This window comes from Lathyrus oleraceus, chromosome 2 (assembly GCF_024323335.1).
Source record: "Lathyrus oleraceus cultivar Zhongwan6 chromosome 2, CAAS_Psat_ZW6_1.0, whole genome shotgun sequence".
Classification (NCBI taxonomy): domain Eukaryota; kingdom Viridiplantae; phylum Streptophyta; class Magnoliopsida; order Fabales; family Fabaceae; genus Lathyrus; species Lathyrus oleraceus.
This window is the reverse complement of record NC_066580.1, coordinates 18,736,104-18,750,641: the sequence shown is the minus strand read 5'-3', so window position 1 is coordinate 18,750,641 and position 14,538 is coordinate 18,736,104. Positions and strand designations below refer to the sequence as shown.

At 36.0% G+C, this 14,538-nt stretch overlaps 1 protein-coding gene across 1 annotated transcript; it reads right to left on the bottom strand.

Moving 5' to 3' along the window:
* Positions 1 to 2,134: 2,134 nt before the first annotated feature.
* On the bottom strand, positions 2,135 to 3,794 carry LOC127117739 (uncharacterized). The gene has a single exon (XM_051047845.1). It carries the CDS (start codon positions 3,463 to 3,465, stop codon positions 2,386 to 2,388), a length of 1,080 nt encoding a protein of 359 aa, XP_050903802.1. The 5' UTR covers positions 3,466 to 3,794; the 3' UTR covers positions 2,135 to 2,385.
* Positions 3,795 to 14,538: the final 10,744 nt, after the last annotated feature.

The window sequence follows — 14,538 nt, the reverse complement described above, 5'->3', positions numbered from 1 at the left end:
TTTCGTAGTTCAAGATATTGATTCAGAAGACTCAGAGTACAAATCGTTAGTATAAATGAAACAAAGTTAAATTCAAGACAATCTTTCAAAATAAACTGACTATTATCTATAAAGAGCAACCCAGAAAAGTAGCTCTAGTAGTCTAGAAAAGATGATTGTTCATGCAAACATGAACATGATTGGGGGGAAACATGCAAACATGTGCAATGTCAACATTTATTGTAAAGGTGTCTAGTATTGTTGTTTCCTAGTGAAATACAATGCATTTTTGTGTGGTTGTTGTGGTTGGTGGTGAATGTGTGTAGAAAAAGAGAACACATGGACGATCCAAAATGCTGCCAAGGTTGCCCTTGCATGAAAGAGTTGAAGATCCATGTGATCAATTAATGTCATTTTAAGTGCCTTAACAGGATGTGTACAAGGCTGTCCTTTGGTTCAGAACAATTATAATGGTAGGTAAACCCTATAAAAAGAGGGTGCTACTACTAGTCTTCACAAGTAATGCAATATAAGAATCATTGTGTGGATTGAGTATACCAAAATCTATGGAATCAAAATACTTTGTGGTTAACAACTTAACAGAAGTTATCAGCTCAGTAATCATCTCTGTAGCACCAACACCTCTGAAAAAGGTGTGTTATGTGTCCGAGTCGAACACTGACACCGACACAATACCAACACTTCTGAATTTGTTCAATATATTCATCTTTTCCAATTATTACTGGTGTCGGAGTCGTGTATGTGCCTGTGCTTCATAGGTTATTATAGGTTATTAGTTAAGAAACAACTCAATGAATCAATTTGTAGAATATTCTAATGTTTCTCTCATAAATCTAAAGTAATCAATTCTAAAACCAAAAGGATCATAAAGCATTTCAAAAAACTTATCAAAACTGACCACAAGCATTAATTTTACTCGACATTGAAATGTGCAAATAACTGCGAAAATGACAAACGTGAAATAAAAAGTCTTCTATATGTGGTGGGCCTGTAAAACATTTGGAAAAATGAATTAAAAGACTTACTCATAACCTTTTAAGAGATGAACTTTCCACGCACCTCAACATCACTTCGGATGTAGACAAGACACTTACCGAACCAGGTGAGATTTTTTAACAAATTTATGGAGTCGTAAAAGTTGTTCTCATTTTTAATGCACACAGAGACATAGACACATACACTCCAAGTTCATGTAGAATGGTATATAATGAAATGGATGAATTGGAATAATGTTTTCATATCATTGTTTGGATGTTTAATGATAGAAGCTAAGAAACTGAAAAAAGTTTTTATTCATTGTTCCAGTGGAATTAAATGGAACAAGAATGATAAGTTTATTGTTCTGATAAGAATACTAATCAAGTAGTCAATCACGCCTAGCATAGTGAATGGCAAGCTATGAAGCACATACACCTCTAGGATTAAGCATGTCGCAGTAATCGACACTTGTATGAAACCCGTACGACATGTGTTGGAAAATTCCAACAAGTATTCCAAAAAAAAATCTGTTTTAAATTGGTGTCCGACACTCGTACAACACGTGTCGGACAATAATTCATACGAGTGTCCTAAAAATTGTTTCTTTCTTTGTTTCGACAAACCTTATACATGACAAATCTCAAATACACCTAAAAGGGTTAAGGGTATGTCAAAACAATGTTGGTCAATGAAGAGTTAAAAACATTAACTTTAATTAGAACATTTTTAACTTTTCCAAAATAATAGATGGATAAAATGAAGGTCAAATATTATCATATATGTGGTTGTGTCCGTGTCCTATGTTTTTTAGATTAGCAGTGTCGACGTGTAACTTTTCCATTAGTAGATGGATAAATGAAAGTTAAATATTATCATATATCTGGCGGTGTCCATGTCCTATGTTTTTTAGATTTGCAGTGCCAACGTGTCTGTATCATGTAAGGTGTCTGTGTCGGAGTCCGTGCTTCATAGATGACGGGTTAGGCTTGTAATTTCACAAACATATTATGTAGAGTATTCTGAAATACAAATCCACCAATGTATCCAAATTTAAAAGATTAACCAAGTCCAAAACTATTGATTCAAATCTCAAAAGAAAAAATATGGCAGAAAAAGATCACAACTTTAACAAAATCTATGATAACAAACGGAAAGCTACTTGCAAAAGCACAAATTGTTTTGGTATAAAAGGTCAGATCATACCTTTTCAATTGATAATAACTTCTGGTAGTATTACATAGTTGAGAAACTCTAGCCCTTGAGATTGAATAAAAAGATAGGTCCTCATTCTCTTTGAATAAAACCCATTTCATCTTTCAATGGAATATTGGAATACATGTCACATATGCTATAGGTTTTTTACAGTCAAACAGAAATTTAAACACCAAAGAGCATTGCAAAATCTAATCAGCTCAAATGAGATTCAAACCATTTAAAAATTCGGTCGGAATGCACACTTGTCATCTCATGGTAAGCAAATGCAAGGTTTAGCTCTTCCTGGACATGAGGAACCAAACGCTCATCAATCGCGAGATTTATCCTCTCCTGAATAACCTTTCGCCACTTTATTTTCCGCCCGTCTTGCTTCATATATCCATTTCGATCAATCAAGCCCCTTTCCTTAAAGACTTCAAACAAAGTTCTAGAAAAATGTTGATCCATACCAGGAATCCTATCGATTAAAGTATCCGGCGACAACGGAAACTCCATACATTCAACAACACCAACATCAATCCCTTTACCTTTCAAAACCTCAACATATTCATCAATTTTCCGCTGTCTATAAAAATCTTTAGGCATGTGAACAAAAAGGGTCGGAGGATAATCCTTTTCAATATCTATTTCTTCAAACATCCCTTCAGCAATCATAAGCACAATACTATTAAACTTCTTAGCAGTTGCAAGCAAAGATACAAAATATCCTCCAGACGAAGCACCTAAAGCCACAAGAGGAAGTTTCTCAAGCTTCCTCTCACCAATCCACCACTCTAGAATATCTTTAACAACCAACACTTCATTATTACCAATACTCCAACATCTATGTGCACTTGAAATAGTAATAACAGCAAAACCTTCAGCAAGACCGTGAAGTACGAGCAACCGTTCTTCAGGCAAACCGACACAATCAGGACATTCAAAGGATTTGTCCCAAAAGTTAATGGCTTTTCCATTACATCCATGAGCAAGAAAAAGAATACCTTTAGGTGATTCAGGGACTTGCCATATCAAATCTGTTCCATTCCTGAACTCTCTTGTGGGATGCAATTTCACCAAAGAATCAAAGTTATTCCACTTTTGCTTATGAGAATCATAAGCTAAACTTGATTTTACTTTCGCATCACTATCACGAATATGATCAAATACTAAAAAGAGAATCACTAGCATTAGCATCAATGTAAAACACATAACAAGTACTTGGTTCCTGCAAATGTGAGCACTAGCAGCACTACTCCGTTGCTTCGATTTGTATCCATTATTATTCAACATGGTGAAAAAGGGGTTTATGGCAGGGAGGGTAAAAGATCAAATTTTGATCAAAATTTCTTGACAGAAGATGAGTAAACTATAAAGGGCCAATGGCACATAATCAAATGGATCATTGAAATGAAAGAGAGATCAGCTAGAATCAATTTTCAAAAATATGAATACTCACATGGAATCATGAGGTGAAATTCTGAATTTGATGGTTAATCACTTGTTTGTTAGAATCTGAATTGAATTGGATTGGATTAGATTAATCGCCGAAACTGAGTGCTGCAATTGATGTGTAAGGTTTGCGGTTACTGTGGATTTGATGTCATGTCACTGTCACGTGGTTCGAAGAATTTAAGGTTGTGTTTTTTTTGGTGGGCTTTATTGCATCTTGGTAAAGGCCTAAATGCTAATTGGGTCACATTTACAAGATGAAGAGAATTTAACTTTGGCACCTCCAAATTAAATCTCGCACCTGACATTTTGGATGATTTAACTGAAATACCTTTTAAATAAAAATATGTGAAATCGTACAAGTAAAATTGATTATTTTGAATATTTCAAAACATAACGTAAGATTTCAAAATTTTGAGGAATTTACCCGATATTCACAAATAAACATGTTTTTCTTTTACGTTTGCTAAATTTTTATCAGATTTTTAGCATATTTATGAAAAATATGGTATATATACATTTTTACCAAATTTGAGAAAGACCAGTACCGAGTTTTTATGTTTTATCGTATTTTTTAAAATTTTCGGTATAAATTCATAGTTATGCTGATTTTGTTTTTAATTTTCTAGTATAATTCATATGATTTATGCCGGCATTTTCAAAAAATCCAGGAAATACTCATCATATGCAACCAAATATTGGGAAATTCTAATAAATTTGATTAGGGTGACATCAAACTTTTTAAAAATCCAGTAGATTTTTTTTAATTGTTATATTATTTTTTTTAGTGAGGACAAGAGGAAAATATGGTAGCATTTTATCGAGATTGAGTGACATATCTGTTAGGGATGTTGCAGATAGCTCTAACAGAGTCGGTAGATAAGATAGGGAGGTTATTTGCGCACTAGGGCTGGTAGTGTAACTCATACCGATTCTCATCGCATGAGGATCAAAGAGTCTCGCGGATCACGTACTCTCCACCGTAGATGAGGTAGAGTCGGTTGCTCTAAAGGCGGTGATGAGGAGATAGAGGTTGTTGTGATTGGTTATGTTAAGCGAGAGGCGCATGCGGGTATGCCTGAACTGGCTAATACAAGTGACGATTGTGATGGTCGTAGATGAGGGGTTCCCTAGAGGGGCCTCCGAACTTACATTATTGATTAGGTATGTCGATCATGTTTCCTTCAACTTATGACAGAGAGAGGTATAAATATTTTGATTTAAGTTGATTTTACGTATTAGTGGTTTATTGATAGTAACTAATGGTTTATTCTTTAATTGTTATAAGATCGTGACCCATTAAAGGTCCTCACTCATTGTCAAAAGCTAAAGAAATTCTCAACAATGCAGATGCCGGAGGAGGTTATGACACTTGTAGAAGATGTTGGTCTACTACTTGTGATGGATTGTTCACTCACTCTGTTTGACGTTCCAATATTATCTGATTTTGTTGAGCCCTTGCAAAGATACATCTTCATTTCATCTTACATTTTGTGAGATGACAATTATCATGGACGATGTCTCTAGCCTATTTCGTCTTCCACTGGCAGGTACCCCATTCACCCCTCCGCTGATGATCCCCAAGATTGCAACTATATGACTGTTGAATCTTATGTAGGGCTTACACGAGGTATGATATTTGAGGAGTTAAAGTTTAACAGGGGTGCTCTTTTTCGTCTCTCTTGGCTCTGAGAGACTTATGTGTCATTGGTGAATCATTTTATGTACGAGTATGACACAAGGGTATATATGTTGCATCTCATTCAATGCATTATTTTGGTTGATAAGCTGCATGTGTTACATTAATGTGAGGTGTGTAACCTTGTTTGTTGATGTTGGATTCCATAGTTAGGCATGGGGTTGTGTTGTTGTGATGCTTCCCTATCATGCTCTTGGAGAGACTATTGGTGTAAGCATTGGAGACCAATAAAACTTGGTACTTATATCGAGATATTTATTAATAATAAAAGACATTTCTTTGTTAGGTTTGTTTTTCCAAAATAATAAAGTCTTTATAATAGCTATTTCGTTTAATGAAACATTAAATATGACTTAAACATGAGATCCTATTAAATATAAGGACACTATTATTAAAGTATCCATATTAAAATTTTATTGTGAAGTGGGATAACATTAAAGCATTGAGACTATTATGTATATAGGTTGATGATCACATCTCATGGATCATGGATAAAGATTTATCAACACTACTACGAAAAACACCTATCACAACGGTTGGAAAAGGGATACCACCATGCTAGACCAACCATTGTGAGGTAAGATATGATTGTATGTATGATGTTTTCCACAACGATCGTGCTACTGTGATTATTAGTCAAGTAGTGTGCTACCTATCACAACGATTACTTTAAACAACCGTTGTTGTATGTCTCATCATATCACAACAGTTACTTTAAATGAATATTGTTGTATGTCTTTTAATAAAAAATGCAGCAGTATAACAAAAAAAAACAATAACAACAATAACAACAAGAAAAAGAACAACAATAAAAACAACAACAATAACGACAAGAACAACAACAACAACAATAATAACAACAATAACAACAACAAAAAGAACAACAAGAGTAGCAACAATAACAACAACAATAATAAAAAGAACAACAACAACAACAACAACAAAAACAACTAACATTGCTAACTTGAATTCATGTTTTCCTTGTGTCATACCCCAAATTTTACCCCTAGATTTCATAATCATTTTCATCCTAGACATCCTGCATAGCTAACCTCAAGATCAAGATATCCCTGGTTTGTTTCATCTGTGAATTAGGGTTTCCTTCAAAGAGTTCAAAGGATTAATCAGTCAAAGTTTTAGATTGATCATCAATAAATCAAGTTCTGATACACTCAATATATATCTCTCCATCAACAAATAAGTGTATTGTGGCCTAATCACAAATGCATCAAGCTTCACTTTCATTTGGCTCACCAATTAGGGTTTCTCAATAACATTCAATTCCATCTGAGAATTTTGATCAAGACATGATCTCAAGCCTTGAGACATGACTCAACACATTCAAGTACATCCTTAGAGCTCATCCATGATGTTCAATTGTCTCAAGAGTTTGAATTCATTGAAGATCAAGAAATTCAAATGCATCTGATACACAACCAATGCACTGCAAAGTCAAACCTTTTACTTTTGAGATTTATGATCAAATATGAGCTTCTCAAGTTAAATTTCATGAATATATTATTAATTGATGAATTTGATCAAGAAAAAATCAAGAGAAATGAGGTTACTTGCGAAAAGGGTAATCTTGAAAACATTGAAAATTTCACTAAGTATCCAAATTTCATGTTCAAGTGCACTAATTTCTCAAGCCATAACTTCCAATCCGAGCAGTCATTTTATTTGATCAAAAGCACAAATGAAAGCTCTTGTTCCATAATTCAACTTTTTCATAGAGGGTTGATTCCCTAAAAGTGCAAGGATTTTAAGTTATGAGGCCATAAAGTTGGTGTCTCAAGTTGAAACACTTCGAAAATTTTCAAGTTAGCTTTGATCCCTAAAAAGTGATAAACTTTACAGCCCGTTTTCATCATGATCCACTTTGATTCAGAAAAAACTCAAAACATGAAAGTTGTAGAGCATGCCTGGGGCTTTTCAAAAAGTTCAAATACATTTTTCCCATGCATGAGCTATGAGTTTCAAAAATGGGAAATTAGGGTTCCAAACTTGAATTTCAAGTCATGTTCATGATGAATTATTGGAGGAAAACCATTTCAAATGTGAAAATATATTAATTGCAGGTCTTCTTATGTATAAATCTCTCCATAATCAGATGTTTATATAAATCCTAAGTGCATTACACAAGGAATTGAGGTTTTGTCCATTGCATTATACCATTTATGGGTGAATTTGCAAAAGGTCACATTACTACTTTGATAAAGCAAGCTTTATGCCAACAACTCACTCTTTCACCCTTGAAACTTATCCCTAAAGATCACAAACAATCTTAAGTGATCAGAAGCAACCTTGTAGAGGCTAGGGAAACATGACAAGCTCCTTGAAACTCCACAATTCATGCAAACTTCTAATTCATTCTCAACCAAAACCATAACTTCACAACTTTTGTTTCTAACCAGTTTCAATCCTCACTTTTTTCCTATAAATAGAGGGGTCCCTTAAGACTCAAAACACACAACAATTACTCCTCAACACTTCATCAAACTCCCATTCCATTATAATTTTCAAAAACACATTATTTTTGCAAGTTCTCTCTAACCAAACTTATTATCCATGTGTATCTTCCAAACAAACACCACAAATCATCTCTAGACACAATTTAGAGCTTGTTTAATCACTTGAACGAGTTATGTATCCTCTATTTTATCATTCACCATTTCACTTCTTTATTTTGCAAGAGCACTTGTGTGAGATAATACAAGTTGTTTCCGACCATTCTCATTGTTCAAACACTATCCTTAAGGATCAACAAGGCCGGTAGAATCTCTCTCTTATCTCTATAGTAGCTAAGAAGAGGCATTGGACTTTCTCCAATAGGTAAGTGCACTTACACTTGAAAAATCTTTTTCATGCATCATTCTTGAATATTTATTGAAGTAAAAATGTAATACATAGTGTGTTTGTTGTATGTTTGCTACTGTATGCATTATACCATGCTCATGCATTGAGATTTTATTGTTTGAAAATTAAAAGTGCAGTTCTGGTTTTTGCCTTGGTATGCTTTGTACATTAAGTTTTAGAATGAGATAATGATACCATTAGATTCCTTGTGAAAAATAGAGAAATTTAAGTCCTTACGATTTTTAATTTCATGGAATATTGAGAGAGTTATGGTTGTCGGAAGTTTGAAAAAAAAATATTTGAACAAACATGCAGGAACACGAGGAAGAAGATGATGGGCTGACTCCATTTTCCAATTTCTGGAATTTTTTTATTTTATATATATATATATATATATATATATATATATATATATATATATATATATATATATATATATATATATATATATATATATATATATATTAATGTTTGTAAATAAATTAATGTATGTATGTCCGCCCCAGCGGTTAAAGTGTGTGTGTTAAGGCTTAAGTGTGCAAGGGGTATGGGGTTTGAATTCCCTTTGCCCTAGACCCATTTTTATGCATTGTTTTTTTTTTGCCTATTTATTTTTGTTATTTTTCATAACTTCAAAGACTCATAACTTGATGATCCCTAAGCCTTTTTGAGCCACTCTTTTTGCTATTTGTTCATAATTTTGTCTATTTTATGATGGTAACAAGACATTCTATAATTGATTTATTTTTCACATACTTATACTTGTCTAAAGCTGGTATATTTTTAGGATTGTTTTAGAGTTTCAAATGACCTTCTTTGGTTGATACTTTAATTTCTCCTGATCACCATGACTTGTATGAATGTTGTGCATCATATATGAACTTTGTTTGATGTTGTTAATATGTGCCTCTTGGTTTTGACCTAATTTTGACTTACTTTAATGTATGTTTACGTGTTTATGTGCTTTGAACTTTTGTTACTATGCCATGAACTTTTGTGTGCTTATTTTTCCATTGATCCATGATTCACATGTCATTCTTTCATGTCTTATTGAACCTTTGTGTGCATGTGTTCCCTTGTGTTTTTCTTTGTTTATGTGTTTACAAATGCTTTAAACTTGTAATAATATGTCTTTGTATGACTTGTATTGTTGATTCCTTAGGATTGGCATTAATTTTAGAAAACAAATAATGTAATCATCTCTGTTGTTTTAATATGTTGGGTTGAAGAAATTCAACATCTGGACCAACATGTCATGTACGATGTCACGACATCAGGTCTGTGACATCGCACATGTGTAGAAAACTGAATCAATTAATTCAGTATATATTTTGGGATCAGCAAGGATATCTGGTGAATATCCTAACTCCCATGTGGAGGTCTTGAAGACTCAATCAGAAGATATATAGGCTCAAAATATGGAGAGATTCTAGGAGTGAAGACCTTGTTTGTAGCAGAATTTTTCTGCTGAAGTTGTAACAGCAAAGAACAAGTCTGCTGCGATTTCTGAAGGCCCAAATCCAGTTGGGTGATTAGGTTATAAATAGCTGATTGTAACCTAGTTTATGTAAGCCTCTTAGAATGAATTTTTAGGGGTGTGTGGAAGGTAAACCTCCCAATCTGTGGGAAGGTTACCATGTGTATCTCAGTGGTAAATCCTGAGAGTTTTTGTAACTCAAAGCCTGTAGGCAAGAGTGATTTTGTTCTTGAATGAAGCTGTGAAGCAAGTTCAAGGTGTGTTAACATTACATTGTATTTGTAGTGATAGGAATGGAAACTGGAGGTTTCTATCTAGGAGTTCCTAGGTATAGATTGCATTGGGTAGGGATTAAGTGATGAGTTGTAAACGGGTGAGTTTAACTCTGAATTGATACTACTAATAGTGGATCTTCTTCCTGGCTTGGTAGCCCCCAGATGTAGGTCGTGTTGGACTGAACTGGGTTAACAATTTCCTGTGTTTGTTTTTCCTTCTGTATGTTATTATCCTTCTGCCATAACATAGCTGGTATTCCAGATGATAGCAGACCTGGTAAATAGCCCTCTGGTTGAATGTCAATCAGAATGTCTTGACATTCATCATTGACAGCATAAACTGAATAATAGGCAAGTGGCCTTTATGCTTCAGTTCAGTATATATGTAAAACTGGTTTTTAAGAGGAAAACAGACCTGGCCACAGGATCATTGTGAAACTGTCAAACTGGACGTTTTGACAGTTGATACTGAAGGTTGATAATGAAGTAGAGACTAGTTAGTCTTTTACTGTACTGCAAACTTAGCACAGCACGTTTACAGGAACATAACAGAATCAGCATATGTTCTGGATGTCGAACTGAATGTTGTGACATTCATTCCCAACAGCAGGTGCTAAAGTGTAGGATAATTAGTTTTTCTGGTTCAGTATCTTTCTCAGGCTATTCTTCAGGGAGTCAACAGCTTAGAGAAAAACCAGGAAACCAACTACTAACCTACAACTAATGAACCTAACAAATAACCTAATTGTTAGCAATCTAATAAGTGGAAATTAGATTAACATGTTCAACCTTTAACTCAGGAAATATAAGTAAAAGATATACACACTGGAACAATGTAACAGATGATGTCCACACACAACAGTAAGACATCATGCTGATAACTGTGGAAGAAAACAACAGAAGTGAGTGCTAGGTTTGATTTCTGTTGAGTCTTTCTCCCTGATGCACAGAATCAGGTGTTCATACATTCTAGGGTGACATAGAATGAGATGTCGTGACATCTGTGAACCTGTGCATATTAGTACAGTGGTTAATAACTATCTTGCTGTATTAGTTACAATGTTAGATCAGATGTCATGACGTGGAGTAGAACATCTGAATTCTGACTACACCAGAATTTCAATTGGTATCAGAGCAGGCATCCTGTTCTGCTTCTGGATGAGATCCATGGGTGATACTTTCTGGTATCTTGCAAGGAGTTATGTTAGTACTGATGCTGAAACCTGGGAAAGGTTCTGTAATTTCCCTGAATGGTCCCTTGAAGTAGGTGGATGGACTGTTCATGACAGGAAGGGTGTGTACCTGTCTCTGGAGGGTGGCAATTGGCCTGTGTGTGGGACAGCTGTGCCAGTATTGAATCACATTCAAACTTGGTATGGTCTTGGAGGCTAACCTGGTGAAGTGTGTGTTCATAGGTTGAGTTGTATTATGATTTCCGCTGCATAATACCTGGCAAAACTCAAACTCTGATGTTGTTTCCCCTCATGTGGATGAAAGGCTGCTGTATTCAAGATCTCATCATAATCTACTGAAGATGTCAAAGATACTTGAGTCTCCTCAAGTCCACTCATCATGACGTTCTCACTTCAGGATGGTAAGAATCACTTAATCACTGATTCTTTTACTCACTTGAGTAGGGTGTATGAAGACCTTGAAGACCTTCAAGGAAGGTTTGTTCCAAGGAGGTGGAACTAATGTTCTGTGCGATGTTAGAACATGTTGTTCAACAAGTATGCAGCTACTAGTTGAAGAGCAGATGTCTTTAGGTGTCAAACAAAGGGATACTTGTTTGGAACCTACTCCTGACCTGGAAGAGGAGACATCTGTGTGTGCTAAGTTGACAAGGGTAGGGTCAACTGTGTGTATGCTCAAGGAGGTCACCTTTAGAAGTTTGATCTCTAGAAGTTGAGCTGGTTGAGATGTAACATTGTGCAATCTCCTGCTGTTTGGCATATTCCTGTTGATTGATCAGGGTTGGATAGCTGTTCCCTGAAGTACTATGTTGTGTTGGAAGACAAGTCCCCTGGATGTTAGTAGTCAATAATGGGATAACCTGATTGCTATACCATTTAAGAGGATTGGAACCATGAATCTTGTTATTCAAACACCACGTTTCAGAAGTGGCAGTTCTTTCGAGGAGTGAGAATATGAAGATTCAGAGGTTAGTTGAGGTAGTATGCTCTAGCAATGCATATTTACCATTGACTGGTGCTGTTTTGTATCACTAGTACTTATGGTCAGCTGGAGTCTGATTGGTGTGATTGGAGTATGTATAGGTATAACTCATAGAGTTAGTTGCCACTGGTAAGGATGGTGTATGTCAGGTTGAGACATTTATATACAATGCATGGTTATTGGTGTGGAGTTTCCATGATTGTTAAGTTGAGGGGGAGTTTTGGTTAACCTCCTCAAGTCTGGTCAGCCTAGGGTCTGGTTGGCTGTTGACCTGTGTTACATGGGTTCTGGTAGTTGTGTGACACATTTGCAAGGAAGAATTCATCTCTCTCATTCCTAAGGATGAATTTAATCTGGGAAGACTTTCAAAATTGTCTTGGTGCTTGCAAGCAGAAGATGTTGACACAAGAAGAGTACTTTCAAAGTATTCTTATGGTGGAAGTATCTGAAAGGATAATCGGGAAAGGATTTAAGATCAATGTCTACTTGTGCCAAGTACAAGTGTTTAATTGATTATCCTTGGAGTTCAAGATAACTGATGTTCTTAAAGATGTTGGAACATCACTTCTTCAAGACCCTGTGCCGAATCACAGGAAGGATAGTACATTGGCTTATGATCTATCTCTTTGGTGGCAGCAAAAGCATATGATCTCTGAAAAGGTTTCCTGGCAAGAAACATGATTCAGCCTTGGTATGTACAAGAAGAAGAAGACATCATAGTCTTGATGGTGGTTACTTGGATCAGTTTATTTCTGATCTAGGTAAGGAAGTGCATTAGCTTATGCACACTGTGGAGTCAAGAACTGGTGGCAGCAGTCTTGACATCATAAAAACAGCCTTACCTTAGGATGTGGAATCCTTGGTAGAGCTGAAGGGTTAGTTTATAATTGGTCCTTCTGAAGACTCATACATCAGAGTGTCTGATGTCTTTGGAGAAGAAGCAGGGATTCATCAAGGTGTGAGCTTGGATGACTTAACTGCAAACCTGCAGGATGGAGGTTGTTTACTCAAACTTGGTTCCACAATCAAGTCTATGAGAACATTGAACTCTGTTCTGTGAAGGGAGGAAGTTCTTTCAAGTGGCAGAAGAAGGAGCTGAATTCAACAGCTAGATGTCTAAACACAATGTTGCGACATTTGGTTTAACATCAGATTCTTAGTTGGTGAAGTGGCACATCAACTTAAGATAGAATGGTCTACAGAGTTGTAGACTGGGTACTTCAAAAGGATCGTTCTCATTGCAGTTCATAGGAGTTGCTGGTTGGAGAAGATGTTACATGTTCATGTCTTAGAGACCCTAAGCTCTGTTTAACATGTAACTTGAAGTTCAAATCCCACTTGGAAGATCAGAACATCTTTAGGAGAAGTCTGATAAACTTGGGGAGGTCAAAAAGCAGCATTTGACTTTTTCAAATGAGGACTCATGAAGGAGGTAATCAACCAGTGGCATTTGGTCTATCTCAGAAGTGAGTTCGAAGAATCAAGATAATTCACATATGGCAGCTGATTATTCTTGAGGAAAGTCTGAGACAAATTACTTTTGAGCAGAAAAGTAGTAAGTTGAAGACTAAAGGAGGTGTTTTCTATTCATCTCTTGGAGCTTGTGGTAGGAGTTCTGAGCTATCTATGGAAGAGTATCTCTTGTAATGGGATGAAAATGTATATGTCCCAATTTATGTCTGGGTTCTTCTTGATCAAGCTGGTGACTCAGCAATATTTGAAGAATCTCAGTTGGTGGTCCTCGTTATGCTGTGAAGGATGTCCCAGCTGATGGCAGAACATCTTGTGAAGTGGTCTTCTGTTCTGGTTAGAAGAGAGATTGACACAGAGTGCGAATGTGTTCAGCTAAGAGGGTTGAACAGAGGGTGTGCTCTTGAAGACATGAAGATGCGTCTTATGTTTTCCATTCATCAAGTGGTCTGGATTCTCTTTGAATCAGGAAGTATGTGAAGGTCCAACTTTGGGGGTGTTGGATATGCTCATGTGTGACCTCCAAGTGTCAAGAGGAGAGTAGGGTGTCCATGACAGGGGGAGTTCTGTCTGTGAAGCTACAAGTAATTATCAAGCTTGTGGTCTTTGTGTTCTCAGATAACTAGGTATGGCACCTTGTCAATTATCAGGATGCTGTGATGTATGCCAAGGCTGAGTGAGCAGAAGAATGTCTGACCGGATGTCATGACATTGCCCTGGACAATGCTGCTAATTCCTTCTGAATCTTAAAATCAGTAGGAGTTATGAAGGTGATGTGTCAAATTCTGATAAATTAGAATAAGCCTGATGGCTACAGCTGTGTGGTACAGGGGGAGTAACCATCTGCTGAAGTGTGGGAATTTGACTGTAGCAGTGCCAGATGTCAAGTCTCTACTGGAGGTATGACAGGAACCTTGTAAAATGTTGAATACTAGCAGAATGCAGGAAAAAGCCGCGTGAAA